At 40.0% G+C, this 21,605-nt stretch overlaps 1 protein-coding gene across 1 annotated transcript in view; it reads right to left on the reverse strand.

The window, feature by feature from the left end:
• Window positions 1–7,607: 7,607 nt before the first annotated feature.
• Window positions 7,608–21,605, reverse strand: part of LOC141502571 (protein tweety homolog 3-like) — a 37,357-nt gene continuing 23,359 nt past the window's right edge. Inside the window, exon 7 of the mRNA XM_074207362.1 lies at window positions 7,608–18,374. Within this exon, the coding sequence (XP_074063463.1) occupies window positions 18,303–18,374 (72 nt within the window). The 3' untranslated portion in view covers window positions 7,608–18,302. The remainder of the gene's footprint in view (window positions 18,375–21,605) is intronic.

Here is a 21,605-nt window from a genome sequence, read left to right on the forward strand (position 1 = left end):
TTAAAGGGAATAGTCCTTGCACTTTGTTCAAACTCCACAGCTCCTTATCTGGATACAGATGGTACTCTCCTTTGCAGACAGCCCAACATTGTTCCTGATTGTTGCACTGATGGAATGAGCAAGTCCTTCAAGGTTGAACATCACTCCCATGTTGCTGTTAGGGTGTACAGTGTTCTTCTGGTTCTGCTCATCTCACTCAGCATCAGTTCATGCAAATCCCTCCAGGTTTCCCTGAAATCCCGTCCCTCCTGGTTTCTAATAGAACAATAGTGTTCCATGACATACATATACCACAGTTTGCTAAGCCATTCCCCAATTGAAGGACATTTACTGGATTTCCAATTCTTTGCCACCACAAACAGGGCTGCTATAAATATTTTTGTACAAGTAATGTTTTTACCCTTTTTCCTCATCTCTTCAGGGTATAGACCCAGTAGTGGTATTGCTGGGTCAAAGGGTATGCACATTTTTGTTGCCCTTTGGGCATAGTTCCAAATAGCTCTCCAGAAGGGTTGGATGAGTTCACAGCTCCACCAACAGTGTAATAGTGTCCCAGATTTCCCACATCCCTTCCAACAATGATCATTATCCTTCCTGGTCATACTGGCCAATCTGAGAAGTGTGAGGTGGTACCTCAGAGAAGCTTTAATTTGCATTTCTCTAATAATTAATGATTTAGAGCATTTTTTCATATGGCTATGGATTGCTTTGATCTCCTCATCTGTAAATTGCCTCTGCATATCTTTGGCCATTTGTCAATTGGGGAATGGGTTTTTGTTTTAAAAATATGACTCAGTTCTCTGTATATTTTAGAAATGAGTCCTTTGTCAGAATCATTAGTTGTAAAGATTGTTTCCCAATTTACTACTTTTCTTTTGATCTTGATTACATTGGTTTTATCTGTGCAAAAGTTTTTTAATTTAATGTAATTGAAATCATCTAATTGGTTTTTGGTGATGTTCTCCAACTCTTCCTTAGTCATAAACTGCTTCCCTTTCCATAGATCTGACAGGTAGACTAGTCCTTGATCTTCTAATTTGCTCATAGTATTGTTTTTTATGTCTATGTCCTGTAACCATTTGGATCTTATCTTGGTAAAGGGTGTGATTCATTGTTTAATGTAAAATTTGGATCCTGATCTCCTTAGGCTTTGCCTTCTACCTAATTCCAGGTCCAGTAACGGAAAGGGAGTTCACCTTCTAGATGAGAGGCAAGACATAAAAAACCTGTGTTGGACTCCACTCAGGGTCCCAGTCTTCTCTGAAGTGTTGGTCCATCCAGTGCTGCTTGATTGTTCTTTTAGCTCTCTCTCTTTCTCCCTCTCTTTCTACCTATCCCTTCCTATGTGTTGTAACTTCTTTTTTTTTGAATTATAAAGATTTTATTTATTTTGATTTTTAGAATTTTCCCCCTAATCTTACTTTCCTCCACCCACCCCCCACAGAAGGCAATTTGCCAGTCTTTACATTGTTTCCATGGTATACATTGATCCAAATTGAATGTGATGAGAGAGAAATCATATCCTTAAGGAAGAAACATAAAGTATAAGAAACATCAAGATTAGACAATAAGATATCAGGGGTTTTTTTTTAATTAAAGTTAATAGTCCTTGGTCTTTGTTCAAACTCGACAGCTCCTTATCTGGATACAGATTGTATTCTCCATTTCAGAGAGCCCCAAATTGTCCCTGATTGTTGCACTGATGGAATGTGCAAGTCCATCAAGATTGATCATCACCCCCATGTTGCTGTTAGGGTATATGGTGTTTTTCTGATTCTGCTCACCTCACTCAGCATCAGTTCATGCAAATCCCTCCAGGTTTTCCTAAATTCCCATCCCTCCTGGTTTTGTAACTTCTTTTAATATTTTTTTGTTTTATATCTACCCTTGCTTTCCTGAGTCTGAATAATGATTCCTCATAGGCAGAACCAAATTCAAGTAGCCAGCGGCTACACTAATTTCCTCTTCTGTAAAATGAGAGGGTTGTTGTGGTAGCCAGATCCCCCCACAGTACCTAACTCTTTGTGATCCCATTTGGGGTTTTCTTGACAAAAATACTGGAATGGTTTACCATTTCCTTCTCCAGTTCATTTGACAGATGGGGAAAATGAGGTAAACAGGGTTGGTTAAATGACTTGCCCAGGGTTATATAGTTTGTAAGTGTCTGAGGCTGGATTGAACTCAGGAAGATGAATCTTCCTGGCTCAAGATCCAACATTCTATTCACTGTGCCAACTAGCTGCCCCTAATGAGAAGGTTATTTTTTGCCATATTGCTAGATGGCAAAGTAGATATAATGTTGGACCTGGAATCAGGAAGATCTGAGTTCAGATCTAGCCTTAGATTCAAAAGTTGTGTGCCCCTGGGTTAGTTACTTTACCCTTTGCCTCAGTTTCCTCATGTGTAAAATGAACTGGAGAAAGAAATGGTAAACTACTCCAGTATCTTGCAAAGGAAAATCCTAAATGGACTCGTGAACAGTCAGACATGAAGCAACAACAAAAATGATTCTATTTAAGATATAACAAAAATTAAATAAGGGAGTTGATCTAGATGGACCAAAGAGTCCTAAATGAATGATGCTATAGCCTTTCCCAAGCCTATACCTCTGAGGCTGGCAGAGAACTAGGGACAGGTGTTTGCTGAAGTTCTGGCAGCTTTCTTCACCCCACACCAAACCAAGGTTAATCATTGCAAACAGAACGGTTAATCTGAGCTAGTCAACAACCCTTGCTGTGATTCCTTGCAGCTGCCCTCTCCATATACCCCCTTCTACTCCCTACTCTCAAAATGACTTCCTGGGAAATGGTTCCAATTCCAGTTTGAGGAGAAAGGATTTAACTAGGTCACTTGGCTCCCTATTCTGGAGAATAGGAGAAGGAGCCCTTCTCCAACAAGAAAACCAATTCCCTCTGGCCTTGAGGTCAGGAAGCCTTTGTTTGAATTCCATTTGTTATTCCTCCTAGCTCTATGATCCTCTACCTCTCTGAGGATCATTTTTCCCATCTGCAAAGTAGGGGCTCTAATACTATATATATTATCTATGGGTATAGGGTTCACTTTCAAGGGTCCACTTTCCTATCCCTATCCCTTGAAAACAGGTATCTTGTTTGAGTCCAAAGATTACTGCATATATTCTGGAGATATTGGTTCAATTCAGATACTCACTAACTGATTCTTTGACCTACATGGATCTCTGTTTCCTATCTCTAAAATAAAGAGGATGCCTATCCCACTATTTAGTATGAAGTTTATGGTTGTAATATTTTGCAGATTTTTTTGGATAGGTTGATTAATTATGTTGACTTTCCCCTTCTCATTTTCCCCTTTTAATAAAGGTCACTTGTTATATGAGATGGCTCTCTAGGAGAGGATGGGGGAGGGATACTGGTTGAAATTCTGGCAATGAAGAAAAAGATTTTAAAAAATTTATTTTTAAAAACAAAAACAAATAAAATGAAGGGAATGATCTGAAGGCTAGGTCAGGAATTCTTAACCTTTTTGCATAGATCCATTTGTCAGTCTGGTGAAGTTAGTGGATTCCTTAGAATGTTTTTAAATGCACAAAATAAAATGCATAAGATTAGAAAGGAAACCAATTAGACTGAAACACTGTAATCAAAATATTCTCAAAAGTATATTCATGACCCTTAAGTTTAGAACTTTCTGCAATTATCTCTAAGGTTCAAAAGCCTCTAATATGTGAGGAAAATAAACTCTTTTTCAAAGGTCATTTGTTCATTACTCTGGAGATGTCATTTTAGGGGGTTGTTGTTCAGTCATTTCACTTGGGTCTGATTCTTCTTGATCCCAATTGGGGTTTTCTTGGCAATGATACAACTCATTTTACAGATGAGAAAACTGAGGCACATAGGGTTAAGTGACTTGTCCAGAGTTATATAACTAGTGTGAGTCTTTCTTATTTTCAGCCCAGTGCTCTATCCGTTTTGTCACTTAGTCATTCTCAGCAATATCACAGTGCATGACAAAGACTATGTGAGTAAGCACTAGTTACAATTTTTTTGAACAGAAGTTTCCTTGCCTGTAAAGGGATGTTAACTTCCTGCCTCAAAGCATGAAAAGTCTTCTCAATGTAAGGCTACCTCCTCCAAGGAAACCTTCCATCAATCCTGTATGTATCTTTAATTAACCTTGTCTCCTTGAGAATATAAGCTCCCTAATATGGAAATATGTTTTACATGACTTCACATTGTTAATCAAAGTCATATTGCTTGGTGGGGTGGAAGGAAATGATAGAATTTGGCACTAAAAAATTTTTAAATGAATGTTAAAAAAATTTTCACATTTAAGACAAGGGCAAAGGATAGGGTGGGGGGGAGAGGATAAGGGAGAGATGTGTGGAGGAAGGATAGATTAAGGAAAAGGAGGACAAGGTAGCTGGTAGATATAGAGTGAGGAAAGGGTAGGTAGGGTGAGAAGGAGAGCAAATAAAATAGGAAGGAGGAAAATACCCAAGAAGTCATTATCGCTTAGAAGGTGAATGGGATGAATTCGCCCATAAGGTTGGAATATTGCTGGGATGTAGGAAATGATGAACTGGTGGAGTTTTTAAAATATGGAAAGGGGGCAGCTAGGTGGCACAGTGGATAGAACACCGGCCCTGGAGTCAGGAGTACCTGAGTTCAAATCTGGCCTCAGACACTTAAAAAAATAATAATTGCCTAGCCAAGTGACCTTGGACAAGTCATTTAATCCTATTATCCTACAAAAAATAAATATAATAAATGAAAATATGGAAAGATTTGGAGTTATGAAGGAAGATGTGATCCATGTTCAGAGAAACAAGGCAAGTGGAAATAAGCAAAGTTCAATCTTACATATATAGTGTATGTATGAGTATATATGTACATATATATATGATTATAATTATGTATATATATATGTATACATGTGTTTATATAAAATATACCCATGATTAATTGTAGCCTTCTTGGGGAGAAGGAAGGGGACAAATAACAAAAAAGTGTATAGCAGAAAACAACTTACAAGGAAGCAAAGATGGACAACTTTGAACACATATTTTTTTTTTAGGTATTTGTAAGGCAATGGGGTTAAGTGACTTGCCCAAGGCCACACAGCTAGGTAATTATTAAGTGTCTGAGGACAGATTTTAACTCAGGTCCTCCTGACTCCAGGGTCAGGGCTCTATCTACTGCACCACCTAGCTGCCCCCCCCCCCCACAATAATATTTTTATGTAAATTTTCTTGAAATGGAAATTTATTGCTTTATAGTGAAAAACTCTACCGTCTACATGGCATTTTTTTCTTATTTTGTATTTTAGCTTAAAATAAAATTTAAAACTAAAAAAATTTAATTGAGAAATATTTAACAAAATAAATAAAAAATATCTTTTAATAAAAGATTGTAAGCACCCTGAGAGCAGGGACTATTTTTTCTTTTACCTCATCTTTCTAGGAGGCAGCTAGGTGGCCCAGTGAATAGAGCACTGGCCCTGGAGTCAGGAGGACCTGAGTTCAGTCCAACTTCAGACATTTAATAATTGCCTAGCTATGTGACCTTGGGTAAGTCATTTAACCACATTTCCTTAAATTTAAAAAAAACCTCTTCTAATACTTTATGTCTGCTTAATAAATACTTGTCAAATGATTAAATGTGCTTAATAAATACATGCAAAAGGATTAAAGAGCTCAAGAAACTATTATCATTTCTAAAAAGCCATTACTATTTAAACATTTTCTCTTTTTTCCTTATCAATAAAACCTAAAAAATAGGCTGCTAGTCTGGAGACATGAGACAAAAGGTGGATGGAAGGAAAAAAGAAAGACATGGGTGGGGCAGCTGGGTGGCTTAGTGGATAGGGCAGTCAGGAGGACATGAGTTCAAACCCAGCCTTAGACACTTAATAATTGCCTAGCTGCGTGACCTTGGGCAAGTCACTTAACCCTATTGCTTTAAATAACATAAAAAAAGAAAGACTTAAAAAAAAGAGAAAGACATGGGTGACAGAAACTGGTACCTAGGAACTTAAAGTAACAGAAGAAAGATCATAATTATAGTCTTGGAAAGAATTTTGGATGTTATATAATCCAACCTCTTCATTTTACAGATGAGAAAACTGAGGTCAAGAGATGTTCAGTGACTTCTCTAAGGTCACATTGGTAAGGAAATGGCAGGTCCAGTGACTTTTAATTTCACTACTCCAAGGTCAAGGCTATCTCCACTGCACTATCCTGCCTCAAAGTGGGAGGAGATGTGATAAAGATAGATGAACCCAAGAAGCCAAGGAGATGTAAAGGACCTTGGAGAATAGGGTCTAGATTTAGAGGTTTCACTAATCAGGAAAACTGGCCAGAGAGTGAAATATGAAAGCCTCAGGACCAAGCCCTGTCTGAAGGACAAATTCTGAAAAACTGTGAGAGGTCGTTGAGGCCTGAGGCCTAAGGCTGGTTTTTTTGGAACCTTCATCCAATCTAGGTCACGGTTTGCACTTCCAGAGGTTGAGCAGATGGTCCAGCTGGGGAACTCAACTCATGGAACATCTGGTATCTTTCTATGTAGCAGTTTTCCACTTAAGCCCTCATGCCACCTCGTGGTGACTATCTTTATCTTTCTGGAAAGAGCTTTTAATAATTCTTTTATGGAGGGGTTTCTCTGCCATCATCTAGAGTAAATTCAAGCAATCATGGTCATATCACTTTGCTCAGCCATGTGAAGAAGGAGATGACATAGCACCTTTTCTTTATATATTCACAAATGTATTTATATGTATATATATATGTGAATATGTATATATAATATTTCAATTAACAAGCATCTATCCCCCCCCATCTCTTTCTCTCTTAGAGGTGAGTGGTGGAAGAGGGCAGAACCTCACACAACATATAAGTATAATCAAGCAAAAAAGAAAAAATTCCCACATTAGCTATGTCCAAAAAAATATATGTCTTAATCTGCCCCCTAAATCCATCACCTCTTGGTCAGGAGGTGGGTAGCAGAGTTTATCACCTGAAATTATGGTTGTACATTTTATTTGCTTCAGTTTTTTTTTGAAACCAACTAAAAGATACAGTAGACAGAACATCAGGAGGACTTGAGTTCAAATCTGTCTCAGACACTTGATACTTAGTATATCTGTAAGCTGTATGACCTTGGTCAAGTCACTTAACCTGGACTGCTTCACATCCAGAGCCAACTTCAGTCATCAGATTCAAGAAGCTTGGAAAAGGTAATAAATTTCAAAACGAATAAGAAAGGTCAGAGAAAAGCAGGGACTATTGGAAGTTACCTTGGAGATAAGGATGGACAAAATACTAGCTCAAAAAGGAGAGCAGAAGTAGTTCTACATGTGAAACTTTAGAGAATAATATGAATTGGGCTCCAGTCCAGAAATGCATCTTAGAAGAACTCAGAAAGAATTTTAAAAAATGAAATAGAAAAATTGGGAAAAGAAATGCAAGAGAAAATTAACATCTAGTAACACAAAGTGACGGAAGAAAACAAATCCTTTAAAAATACAATTGGACAAATACAAAAAAGGAAATAATACCTTCAAAAATACAGTTGAACAAATGGAAAAAGACAACAACTCCTTCTAAAATGGAATTGACCAAATGAAAAAAGCTAACTGAAGAGAAGGAAGGACAAGAAACAAAAAATAATAATATAATTGTATTCCATAGCATTTGTATACCAAAGTTTGTTTAACTAATTTCCATTTAGTGGGTTTCTAATTCTTTGACACTACAAAAAGAGCTGCTTTAGCTATATTTTGACTTATATAAATCTTTTCATCTTTCTTTTAGCTCTTTGGAATATAGGTATAATAGTGATATTGCTAGGTCAAAAAGGTATGCACACTTTATTAGCTTGGTACATACTTTCAAATTGCTTTCCACAATGGCTAAAACAATTCTCAGTTCTAGTAACTGCATTAATATGCCTCTTTTTGTTCACCCCCTCTAGCATTTGTCATTTTCCATTATTCATCAATTTTGCCAATTTGATGAAAATGCTGTGGAATCTTTAATTTGACTTTAATTTAACTTTAATTTGAATTTTTCTAATATTAGTGATTTGGAGCATTTTTTTTACATGGCTATTGATTGCTAGGATTTCTTCCTTAAAAAATAAGGAATAATAAATAAATTGAGTTTTTGGTCTTGTGTTTATTATTTCATTTTGACCTTATATTTATTTTACATAGATATACATAGAGATAGATTTTCCTGTTAGAATGTAAGCTCTCATGGGGAGGGGCAGCTAGGTGGCATAATGGATAGAGCACTGGCCCTGGAGTCAGTAGTACCTGGGTTCAAATCCAGTCTCAGACTCAGACACTTAATAATTACCTAGCTGTGTGGCCTTGGGCAAGCCACTTAAACCCCATTTGCCTTAACAAAAAAAAAAAAGCTAAAATAAAAAAGAATGTAAACTCCCTGAGAACTTTGTCTGGTTTACAATGCATTCTTTATAAATGTTGATTATTTGATTGAGAGAAATGAGGTCTTCCCATTTATTCTACCTATAATCTAGGTCAATAGGTAAAATTATGACTATATCCTAGTTTGGTTGTAAGTAATCCCAATTTCTTCATTCTTGATTTACTCAGCAGTGAAGATATTGCCTCTTGACCTCCAACTTTTCTCCCTTCCATAACAAACATTAAGTGACTTCTGTGTATTAGGGACTGTGCTAGATGTTAGGGACAGAAACAAAGACAAACAAAGCAACCAAACCCTGCCCTCAAGGAATTTACATTCTACTGGGAGGGTGGGGTGGTGAAAAGCATTTCTATAGATAAATACAAAATATATCATATATAGTTTGTAGGATTCAGAGTGGGGCCATAGAGAAGTAAATTGCTCTACCCTTTATAGTAATGTGGATTTGATGATTGGCCCCTAAGTAATAGGTGAAAGGTAGTCTCTGGTCCTGTGTGATGCTCAAGGCAGTGGTCAATGATCAGTGAAGTTCTGGAGTATGAGTGACTATAGAAGGAATATGTTTGAGGTACCAAGGTTATCCAAGTGAGTTCTGCCACAGGGCTCACCCTCCCCTCCCTCTAGAAAGGCTCAGGATGATCTTTAGTCCTGCCTAGTCAGCAAGTAGTAAAGGTAGAGTGTAAGGAGGGTCTGCTAAAGACTTACTTGTCCCACTCCCATAGGAAAACTATTTGCTTGGAGAAATCCATCCAAGTTAACTTATTAACCTCATCCTGAGCATCATCATAGTATATATATCATTAATTTATTTAGTACATATTTTATATACTAAATGTATATAGTCATACAAAACACACACACACACACACACACACACACACACACACACACACATATATTTACTGTGGGCCAGGGCTTTACAAATATTTTCTCATTTGCTCCTCTGAGGGGTAAATGCTTTTATTATCCTAATTTTACTGAGGAGGAAATTTAAGACAAACAGGTTAAGTGATTTGTCTAGGATCACATAGCTAGTCAATGTCTGAAGCAGGATTTGAACTCTTTTCTTCCTGACTCCAGGGCCTGCCCACTACATCACCAGCTGCCTCATCCAGATCCTTACTCTTAAGGTTACCTTGGAGGTATCCCATTTCTTAGACTTTTCTTCCCAAGATTACAGTAGAATGATTTCCCCTAGGAGAGATGGCTGGTTTATCCCACTTCTTCCTTCCCAACTAGCATATATTTGAAAAGAACTCAAAGCAAGGCCACTAAAAGAGGGAATTCCAGTCTTCATAGTGGGCCTGGAGGTAGCCTGGGTGGGAATGATATTAGAAAGTGGCTCCAAAATTCTATTGCCCGCACCACTTGGGGTTGACCCCCTGGTCAGAGCCTAAGCTTCTGAAGCATAAGCCATTGCTGCCACCTAATGGAGACTTTGAGTCATAACTACTCGGGGAGTGTGAGGAGCTGTCCTCTGTTGCAAGTGATGAATGTCTGGATGCCCTGTTCTGGCTTTTCTCATTTGTCATTTGGCTTCATCTAATTCATCAGCGACTCATAGGACGCCATTACCATCTGGACTGCTTTCCCTGTCTTGATCTACCCTGAAAAGGATGCCAGGCTGTCCTCTGGCATTATCACCAGGTCTTTGTCCTAAAACTACAGTGAAACCACTCCATATTTTAGAACATAGAATGTTAGAACTGCAAATAAAAAAAAAAAACTACATATGAGCATTGCTTCTCCATTCCACAGAGGAGGAAATTGAGGCCCAAAGGAAGACAATTGACTTGTCCAAGGCCTTCCCACTATGGTAGTATTAAAAGTTCAAAGGATCATGACTTGGAAGAGATCTTTGATTTTATCTCATACAGTCCTCTCATTTTATAGATGAAGTGACTTGCCCAAGATCATATGGGTATTAAGTGAAATAAAAGATTTAAACCCAGCTTTTCTTTGACTCCAAAGCCATTACTCTCTCTCTTTTTATTTAACTATATTGTCTCTTTAAAACATGGTCATAGGATTCCCAACTCTTCTATGAGTTTGTAAGCTCTTTAAAGTTGAGGAATAAGCATGATATGGTAGATAGAATGGTATAACAAGAAATGAGAAGGGGAAGGGAGGAATTCCACAAAACTGACTATCTGCTGTGCCTTGCCTATAGTATGCATTTAATACATTTATCAGTTGATTGGGAAGGCAACTTTCCTTACCCACAGTCCTCCACCTCTACAAAGAAGGGAAATCCATTTTCCCCAACACTTTCCCAAGCCAAATTTGTTCTTTTATAATTAGAGTTCCACTTTTTAGCCCTTTTTTTTAGACTTTAAGAGTAATATGTGTGTGTGCATGAACATTTATGTATAGGTATACACACATATATGCTATTTGTTAAAAATATATACATATAATATACACATCTGTATGTATATGGACAACAAAAATATAAAGGCTGAAAGTAAGGCATGTATGTACATTTATAATGTACATTTATAATACTTTCACACATTTCTACAGACTGTATGACACATATATGCCTCAAAGGTATTAGTGAAATATTTAGCTTTAAGACTTTAAGGCTATATACTCTAAACCATTCTAGGGGAAGGGAGGGAAGAAGAGGAGAAGAACATGTGATGTTCCTCTTTTTATTTGTCCCATACCTATCTTTTTTTTTTAAGGACCAAGCCAATTAATTTAATTTTTTTAAATGAATGAACTAATGAATACAGTTTATTGTTGATGTCTTTTTTCCCCATAAATTACAAATTAACATTTTTTTGGTCTTTTTTGGGGGAAAGATTTCATGCCTATTTTTTTTTGAACTTCAAGTGAGCCTTTCTCATTTGTCCAGTGACTTTAGAGACTTATAATATTCCCTCTTGGTCTTTGGTTCAATTGTTCTATAAATTGATTCTTTCTTTTTAGGATAAGAGCAGTTTGGTTAAAGCAAAGAATAGTGTCTCCCAATTTATAGACTCCTGGAGGGACTTTTGTCACATCCAGATCATTTGATGACTGGGATAGGGACTGCACCTAAGTTTTCCTTGGAATGAAGAACATTTTTACTTGTTCAACTTCATATACCAGTCCAGATTTTTTTTTTCTGGGCTACTGAATAGTCTCTCTGCTATTTCCTAAACCCATACACAACTATTATAGTATAATCTTCATTTATTTCTTAAGTACCCAGGAGCCCATGGTAGTGAATGTGATTAGTGGTTGGGGTAGTAGCACTTATTCATCTGTACCACATCCTGAGAATGGGGGGAATCTATCACAGCAGCAGGCAATTCTGTTTCCAGATGGAGTAACTCAGGTTCAAGAAGACTGTATAATTATAGATTTAGTCCTGTGAGGAACCTCAGAAATCATGGGGTTCCACCTCATTTTACCTTCAAGAAAACTGAGGCACAGAAAGGCAATGGGATTCTGTGAGAGCCAATGTAGGACAGTATTGAAAGCGCGATCTGTCTTCAAATCTAACATTCTTTACTTCATTCCTGGAACTGGCAAAGTCTGAAAACCCAGAATATGGCTGCTTAAACACTGAGTAAGAGACACTGATAGAGATAAATTGGATCTCACAGTCCAATTTTTTCCTCAGACTTTACCATTTCTCAAATCATTGTATAAACAGGGCCAAAAGATTGATCCCAGGTTGTCCAGTTTACTAATAAGCAAACACCACAATTCAGACCCAGGTGCATCATCCCTGGTCCTTCTAATCCACTGTTTTGGGAAAACTAATTCAGTTTTCTCCAGTCATCTTCTATGCTATCAAGAATAAGCAAAAGGAGGTCCCTTAAGAAAAGGAGTCAGCTTATTTCTTTCACTTGTTTATTTTAAAACATTAAACCCAAGCTGAATAGAAACCACAGAAATTACATTGAAGAGATTTTTAGTATTTGCCAAAAAAAGAAGAGAATAAAACAAAAAGAAAACAACCAAAACCCAGTAAAAAATAGCTACAGTACATCCATGAAACTACCAAGGTTAAAGGAAAAAAAAAATACAAGAACAGGTTCAAGCCTCAGTTCAACCCTCACAATTTAAAAACATATTGGGGCAAGTTTAGGGACTTGCAGGAGGAAAAAAGAACTAGGAAGTTGAGCATTTCCTTAAAAAAAAAATCATATATATTTATATATTATATATAACGTATATAAAGTGGTATGATATACAACCATTATGGTTAAAAACACAACAACAAAAACAAAATCAGTACAAAAGGCTCAAGGACAGGATGACCAGTCAAGTCCCACCAACACCCTCTTGTCAGAGAAGTTGTTCTCCATGACCTTGACCTTGGGGCCTGGCTCTGAGGGGGTCCCTGGGAGCTGATTGGGATCAAGGGAGGCATCCATTGATGGGGCTTGGGATTTGGAAGGAAAATGCTGTTTTGGAATTGCATAGTGAAATGGGTACCCAGGGCAGCCCTTAGGAATGTTGGTCGGTCCTCCCACCTCCCTACCCTCTAAATCAAAGGGAGCAGGAATGGTGTCCTCCTTCTTCTCTGGCATCCCATTTTGTTTCCAGCAATCTCTGCCTTTATGGAAAAATCAGGGGCCAATGGAGAATATTGTTCTATAAACTCCTTCATTCTATGAACTTGATCAGAACAAAACTAAATTGCATTTGAGGGTGGAGTTCCTCCAGTGGTCTTGTACTATTACTTGAGAAGAATCAGTCTGGGGTCTAAGACATTCAACATCTTTCCACCCCAACTACTGATAAGAGAGCCTTTGGAACAAAGTGACATGTGAATTAGGAGATGGTAAGGCCAGTTAGTTTGCTGGGGGGAAAAACAAACAATTTTTCTTTGAGTTAGGCCACAATCTTTCTGAGCCAAGCTGGGGAACAAAGCCAGGACTCATTCCAGGGAGGGATGGAGTGGAAGGGCAGGGAATCCCATCTACTTTCAGTCTAACAAGCTACTAGAGAAGAGGACCAGAGTGATTCCTGCTCTCTCCCTCCCTGGAAGAAATCTGGACTTATACTTCCATTCAGCATCACTCCTCTTTCTTTTCAAAAACCAGGATTCCTAGATTTCTACCCTAAAGGGTGAACTATAATGTTTTCTCTCCTAGTACACCAAGATCAGTCTAAGACTATGGGTGCCCATTGTGAAGCAGAAGAAGTTCAAAAGTGTCTGGTTCTGGTTGGGTAGAAGGAGAAGGAATGATATAATAATTGAGAATACCATAGTTATAATCAGAAAATTTTGTGTCTGGCATGGGGAAAAGTTTCAGTCACCCAGAAGGTAGAACCCTGGGATGATGCTTTTGGGACCCTTTAAATCTTAGAGCCCTGGGGAAAAGCACCAACCATCTTGCCTTTGCTATGACCCTGGAGCTGGTTCTCTTCACCCTACCAAACAATGGCCAAGGAATCAGTTCCATAAGACAGATGGAAGATACATTGACTTCTGGGTTAGCGAAAAACTTATATTTAGAAGTCAGATTGGGGTGTAGGATGCAACTGGGGGAGGGAAGGGGTTAAAAATAATTCAAACCAATCTAAGGTAGCAACCTAAGTCACATTGTTTGCCTAGGATGCTAGTTGGGTGTTGCAAAAGCCCCATTCCAAGTGCTGAGTTTTCGGTTTGAACCCCCCCTTTTTTTTCTTTTCCATTTAGGCAAGTAAAATTAACTAAGTTAAGAGATTACAGACAGGATACAAACACTACAGTTAAAGATTCCCAAGACAGCACAAGAAATTCACAGCCAAGTCTGGAATTTGATTTCTTTTAACGAGTACAATGCAGTCTTGAACACTGGACCCAGGAGTTCAACATGCTATTTACATTCACATTGTGGAGATGTCCATGTGCTTGGGAAAAAAAAAAGTCCACAGGCCCCCTCCCTCCCTAAACTGGAGGGTTTTCTTTTCTTTTCTTTTCTTTTTTTTTTGTGGGAGGTGGTTGGTCTGATCAGTGGTGGATTTTTTTTGTTTGTTTTGTTTTTGCTCGTGAGGATATGGTGGTAAAAGAACCAAACATACCAGACAAAGTTGATAATGTTTGTGCTTCTAAAAAAAAGACACAGAGATAGCCGAAGCTTAGTCACATCCATGTCCAGAATGCAATGATTAGAAGGGAACAGAGGCTAGAGATGTTTCACATGGAGGAAGTTCCTGATGGTAGCTTCCAAGATGTCCTAGTGATAATGTTCAGGAGGCTCTTTGTGGCACGGGGATGTAAGGTCAGCAGCTCACATGAGTGGTTTAAAAAAAAATAGGTTCAGATGGACCAATGGGAAATTGTTGCCTTGCTCTTAACTTCGCTGCTAGGGATATTGCATGGAGCTGCTGTGAATGGTGTTGGGAGCTATCACAGCATCCCCTGGGGAATGGGCACCTCCCCAGACTTAGAAAACCATGGTCTCTTCCCTGAAGGAGTCTGAGGTCAGATAAGAAGTTGAGTCAAAAGATCTCCCTTCCAGATACCCCCTGAGGTTCTCAATGGCACTGGAGTACTATTACTAACTGATTATAGATTGTAACATTGTTGTCATGGCTAGCTGCCTCCTAGCCTGGCATCTTTTGGAGTGAGCTTCTAAGAAGAGGGATAATGGACAGATCATCATAGCAAAAGGTGATTTCTCTCATGAGGGATCCCTGACCCAAGCAGAAACTCTCTTCTGGTCTCTGAAGCACAACTTTCATTTCCAGGGGATTTATTCCAGGTGGTCCTGTTTTGTTTGTTGAGGAACTGAGGTCTCTTTGGAAAGAGACTGCGCTGCTTGCTCCCTTTTTGTATCTTCAGGTGTGTGTGTGTGTGTGTGTGTGTGTGTGTGTGTAAGCGTAAAGGGGGCAGCATATATTCACAGCTTTCTTTGGTAGGACATTGGTTGCCTAAAATCTGACTCTAGAAGGGGCTCTTTTCTCCCTGCTGCTCCCATGAAACTAAAGACCCTTCCATCCTTCTCCCTGAAAACTTCTTGTTCTCAGAAATGGAAATCCTACCTTGTTCCTTTAGGACCCCATTATACTTTTCTTAAAAATTATTGGGGGACCCACCTCCAAAGAGCTTTTATTTATAAATGGATTATATTTATGGACAGTTACTATATTAGATTTTAAAAGATTTTAGTATTATGAAAATAGTTTATTTCCTTGAGAACCCTGTGAAAGAGTCCTGACCTCATGGGTCCCCAGACCATACTCTTGAGAATTGCTTCTAGCCTAACTCTTACATCTCCAAGGACCAGTAAGGAGGCCTAGGGACAGAATGGGGGTATGGGAATACAGACAAGATAGAAAAAAAAAATCTCAGAACAGCCCAGGGGGATGTAAGTATTGGTCATTTCCAGTAGTAATGGCAATGTGGGTCCCCTCATCTACACTTCTTAGCTGCCTGCCACAGAAGGAACCAAATAGTATGAACTGCTAATTGATGCTTCCTCTCTTCACTACACTAAGCTTTATTTACAGACCCTTACGGACTGTTATTGATGGACTCTAGCATGGCCTCTAACCCTGACAGGCCAGCTAGCTCCTCCTGATCAAGTCAGTGACTAAATCCTGGTCTTAATGCTTTGGATCTACTCTAGGCTCTTTGGGTCTAGATACCTTCTATCTCTGGTAAACAGTTTGCCAAGTAGGTAGGTGGTATGAGGGAAAGGTGAGACTGAGGGAAGGAAGATGACACCTCTCCCAACTTTCTGGCAAAAAGGAGAAAAGAGGCAGAAGAGTATTCTGTAACCCATGGCAACAAGCACCTTATGGTGGATGTCTCATTCCCATTTTGTAGACAAGGAGACTGAGACACAGAGGTTCAGTGGCCAGCCCTAATTCATATTTCAAATGGAAGGACCCCTGTTCAGTCATCACATGGGAGATTCTTCTTTCAGGCAGCTATGGAAAGGTCATCCAGAATGGCTGAAATAATTGGATTGATTGGAAGCACATTCTGCTCACAGTGTCTCCAGAACAAGGAACACATCTTGGCTGCTCCTCTCTCTTGAGCACTTCGCTGAAGCAATTTTACCCCATCAGTAGATCTCCTTTCCTCCAGATATCCAGATTCATTGCTTTCTCCATCTTAGAAATCTCAGTGTGGGTACCACTTCTGGATGAGGAAGGGATTTAAGTGAAGGGGTGCTGGCCTAGTTGAACCATCTCTTCTGGAAGCAAGGGGCCTTGGATCCAGGTTACTATCCAAACCATTGGTCCTGGCCCTGTTCCTCTCTGCCATTCAGGCCCAGTGGTCTGAGGAGTCCAAGGACATGTGGGAAGTGAGGTTAGTGGTTAGAACCAGGAAGAGCAGAAGGAGGGAGGAGATCTCCCATTCACAGTTGGCTCATGAGTCCTTGGCTTTCTATTTCTGATGCAAGCAAACAGACTAGAGAAGCAGAACCTGTTTTCCAAACTCTCAGAAATCTATCTGGGAGGACAATGCTTCTATTCCTGGGATAAAAAAAAATGAAAAAAAAAGAGGGGAACAGGGAAATAGTCCAGCAGCAACCCCTATACTTTAAGGATGTCTCATCTGGCCTTCGAATGTTCTACCTAGAGATTACAAATATCATTAGTGCAAAAAAAAAAATAAACCAAAAAAAAAAAACCCAACCCTGGCAAGTATTTTGCTAAAGGGAATTTGGCACCAAGGGGGTGGCCAGTTCCTGCTGACTCCTGGTTGGTTCTGGATAGCCACATGAGAGAGGAGACAGAGGCAGGAGACAACACAAGGTTAGGGGAAGGCCAGGGAAGTGAAGGGAGCCCAAGCCTTTGGTTTGACACCAGGTACCTGATGCTCACTCTAATGTGTATAGGAAATTTAAATACTATCATCTCAGAGGCTTCAGGAGGTGATGACCAAGGAAGGGAAAGAGAAGGCAGTGTGAGAGAGAGAGAATGACCTTGGCTGTGAAGGGCACAAAAGGCAGAGGTTTTTACCAAGACTTACAATCCACCATCCCCATAGATAGAGACAAACTTTCTGGAATAAAGTCTCTACCAAGAAGCTAAGTGATGAGCTGGGGAACATGGTTTGTGGGTGCATGTGTGACTGCATATGAGTGTGTTTATGTATGTGTGTGCGAATGTGAGTGTGTAATGTGAGTGAGAGACAGTGAGACAGAGACAAAGAGAAATGAGAAAGTCAGACAGGAAGAGACTGAAACAGTCAGAGAAGAGATGAAAATAGAGAGACATGGAGACAGAAAGTATGTGGATATGTCCCCTTCACAGGTGTGAAGGAATAGGTAGGTGTGTGAGAGAGCTTATATTTGATGGCAAAGAATATGTGTCTAAGTGAGCATCTATCTGGGTCAGTATAAGGGTATACATTTAGGTCAAATTTGAGAGTTTCTGGGTCAGAATGACATGTGTTCACCTGGGTCAGTGCCTTTATGTTTGGGTCACAAAAAGATGCCTATGAGACTGTTTTCCTGACCAGAACAAGGAAACCCTGGACTCAGCACCCTCATAACTTGAAGCTGGTCCAGAATGAATGAGAGAAGCACCGTTAGGAATCACTCCAGAGCCCAGACCTTCAAAGCATCTTTTCCTTTTGCAGGAGGGACAGAGATGAATGAGGCAGAGGAAGAGGAGGAAGAGAAATAGGAAATGGATCTGTTAATATTCCCATTTGGCTTATGGAAGAAGCACATGAATCTGGGCCCGTGGCCTGTGCAGCTCGTGTAGGCTGGAAGGTGAGTCCTTAGCTGCCCCAGGAGCCCCTGCCCTCTCACTGGGCTTGTTCCCTGGTGGTCCTTGGCCTCTCAGGGTCCCAGTGGCCAGATGCTGGGAGCAGCAGAAGCGGGAGGTACAGCGCCAGCATCAGGAGGAGTGGAGGGAGGGAAGCAGAGTGGTTTGGCAAGGGAGCACAGGGGGGCAGGGAGGCAGTTGGCACATTTGCGATCGGTGTCTAATGCCCGCTGCTGGAGTCAGGGCGAGGTTGGTTGGTAGCGAGGTATTTGGCTCTCATGCTGGAGGTGTACTAGAAGAAGAAAGAAACAAACAAACAAAAAAAGATTAATGTCAAGAAAGCTTTGTTGGGAGGGAACGTGTGCCCAGCTTGGTCAGCGACATCCACTCTAGGTTTCCAAGACCCAATTTCCCCTGGTCTTCATGCCAGGCCAAATAACAACCTAACCAAGGGCATGTTTGCTACCCTTTGAGTCACTCCTGGGCATCTTAGGGGCCATTCCTCTGCCCTCCTTGCCAGGGGTCAGGCTCCACTAGAGAGAACCAAAGGAGGGGAACTAACATGACCTGCTTTTGATCAAAAGTCACCCGCCAGCCACCCCAGAAAGGGGACAATCTCCTTGGCTTCAATTCCTGAATTCTTGGCCAGAATGGGAGTTACGAAAATCAGGACAGTTTTTGTTTGTTCTTTTTTTGGTTTCAACCTGCAATTTAATTTCTTTTCAATTTTATAGGAAACTAGAAGGCAAAGAAACTCCATCTAACAATGAAGGCTGGCACTTTGAAGAACTGCCCAGATCACTAAAGAGCTCAGTGACTTGTCCAGGGTCATAGAGGAAATACCAGGGATAGGACTTGAACTTCTCCCTCTCTAAGTCCAGTTCTCTGTCTACTAGGCCATGATACTTCTCAAGAGACAGTTTGCAATCTCTAAACTTGAAGGATAAAACAAGGCCATATTCTGTATCCCAGATGGGGCCCTGGTACCATACGGTAGGGGCTCTCAGAAGCCACCTCACATCACTAGCGTTCTTGTCTGTTCTCCCCCTCCTTCCTTCTCTCTTTCATCTCTCTCTGCTCCCTCCCTTTCTTTCTCTCTTGTTCCCTTTTTATCTCTTTCCCATGCCTCTCCCTCTTTCCCTCTTTTTCTCTCCCCCTCCTTTACTCTCCTCCTTCCCCCTTCTTTCTCTTTCCCATCTCTCTCCAACTCTCTCTCTCTCCCTCTCCTCTCTCTTTCCCCCTTTTCTTTCCTCTTCCCTTTTCTTCCCCCCTCTTTCTCTCTTCTCTTTCTTTCCTGTCTCTCTCTCCCACCACCAGGTGCTTGGAATTAAAAAAGATATAGGTGGAATTGGTCAGAGATCCAACTAACCTCCTCTAGCAATAAGTTTGTCCTAGAGGAAGCAATGTCCTGACATCAAGTACAGCCCTGGCCTCTAAACTGGGGGAGGGGGACAGTCCTCCTGCCATCTGGTATCAGGCAGCTTTGCATTCCTCCAGGGAACCATAATCTCAGGTTGTGCAACATCCAGAAATTCTGAATAAGCCATCACATTACAGAAAAATGCCAAAGATTGAAGGGATCAGGACAGCTGGGTGGCACAATGGATAGAGCACTAACCCTGGAGTCAGGAGGACCTGAGTTTAAATTTGATATTAGACACTTAATTACCTAGCTGAATGACCTTGGGCAAGTTGCTTAACTCCTTTGCCTTGCAAAACAATCAAACAAAAAGATAAAAGGGATCTTAGAGATCATCTCTCTTCTCTACCTAGTCTTTCATTTTATTTTCTTATTTTTAGGTTTTTGCAAGGCAAATAGGGTTAAGTGGCTTGCCCAAGTCCACACAGCTAGGTCTGAGGCCGGATTTGAACTCAGGTACTCCTGACTCCAGGGTCAGTGCTCTATTCACTGTGCCACCTAGCTACCTACCCCCAAGTCTTTCATTTTACAAAAACAGAAATCCAGGCCAGAAACTTCAAATAATTTACCCCATGTTAAGATGAGTAAATGGCCAATCTCCTCTCTAGATATAGTGATTCAATATCAGTTCCCTCAGATTTAGAAAGTAAGCAAGGCTTATTTTTCATGTTTCTTGAGACAGATGAAATCATTCTAAAGCAGGTTCTTAAGCTGTAATGAACTTTTTTTTTTTTGCTTTGGCAAAGCAATGGGATTGTGACTTACCCAAGGTCACACAGCTAGGTAATTATTAAGTGTCTGAGGCCCAATTTGAACTCAGGTCCTCCTGACTCCAGGGCTGTTTGATATACTCTGTGATGAACTTTTTCTCCTTCTTCTTCTTTTTTTTTTTTTTTTGCAAGGCAAATGGGGTTAAGTGTCTTGCCCAAGGCCACACAGCTAGGTAATTATTAAGTGTTTGAGACCAGATTTGAACCCAGGTACTCCTGACTCCAAGGCTGGTGCTCTATCCACTGTACCACCTAGCTGCCCTGTGATGAACTTTTAAAAATATTTTGCCTATGGTATTTCAACATTATTGGTTTTCTTTGTAATTCTATATATTTTATATACATTTAAAATATTATTCTATATACATTTAAATATTATTCTAAGAAGGAGTTAGAGGCTTCACCAGACTGCAAAATTGTATATCCATGACACCAAAAATTAAGACTAAGAACCTTGCCTTAATAGGTGAAATTCAAATTTGAGTCTAGAATCAAGATGGTCCAAAAGAAGCCTCTGCTGCATCTAGGACTTCTCAAAGAAGAGACTACCACAGACACAAAGTAGTCAGAAGATTTAGATTCAAAACTTCTCTCTATTATTTATTGCTTATGGGATCTTGGGACAAGTAACTTCATTGCTCTGAGTCTTGGTTTCCTCAACCATAAAAGGAATGTTGGATAAAATGAGTTTGTTTTTTTCAGATTTTTCAAGGCAATGGGGTTAAGAGGCTTGCCCAAGACCACACAGCTAGGGAATTATTAAGTGTCTGAGGCCACATTTGAACTCACATCCTTGGTCTTGGGCAAGCCACTTAACCCCATTGCCTTGGAAAAAACCTTAAAAAAAATGAACTCACATCCTTCTGAATCAAGGGCTAATGCTCTATCCACTGCACCACCTAGCTGTCCATCCATGGACATTTTTCTTAAGCAGGACACAGCTGTCAATTAATGCCCCAAGAAGTCACCCCTTCCACTGTTCTCCTGTTCCAAGTGTGGGGGACATTCACATTGGTCCAGAGTTGTACTGACGATCTAATCCCTGATAGTTTTCTCCAGCCTCTTCCTCTGTCACCTAGGGTCAAGAGCTAGAATGGTGGAAGAAACTTCATATAGTTAAGGGGACAAACTCATTCATCTTCAGGCAAGAGGAAAGTCCTAAACCAGCTAGTCAGCCATTCTCATCTTGAGGTTCTCCTCCTTGGGGATCTCCAGGACATAGAGAAGCCACAGCCTCCTTTTGTTGCCCCTATCACTTGTTGGCTATGTGGAAAGGTCAAGGAATTTTATTTCTCAAAGCAAAGTGAGCAGCACTCAAGTGGGAGCAAGGTTT

This window comes from Macrotis lagotis, chromosome X, assembly GCF_037893015.1.
Source record: "Macrotis lagotis isolate mMagLag1 chromosome X, bilby.v1.9.chrom.fasta, whole genome shotgun sequence".
In the NCBI taxonomy this organism is placed as follows: Eukaryota; Metazoa; Chordata; class Mammalia; order Peramelemorphia; family Peramelidae; genus Macrotis; species Macrotis lagotis.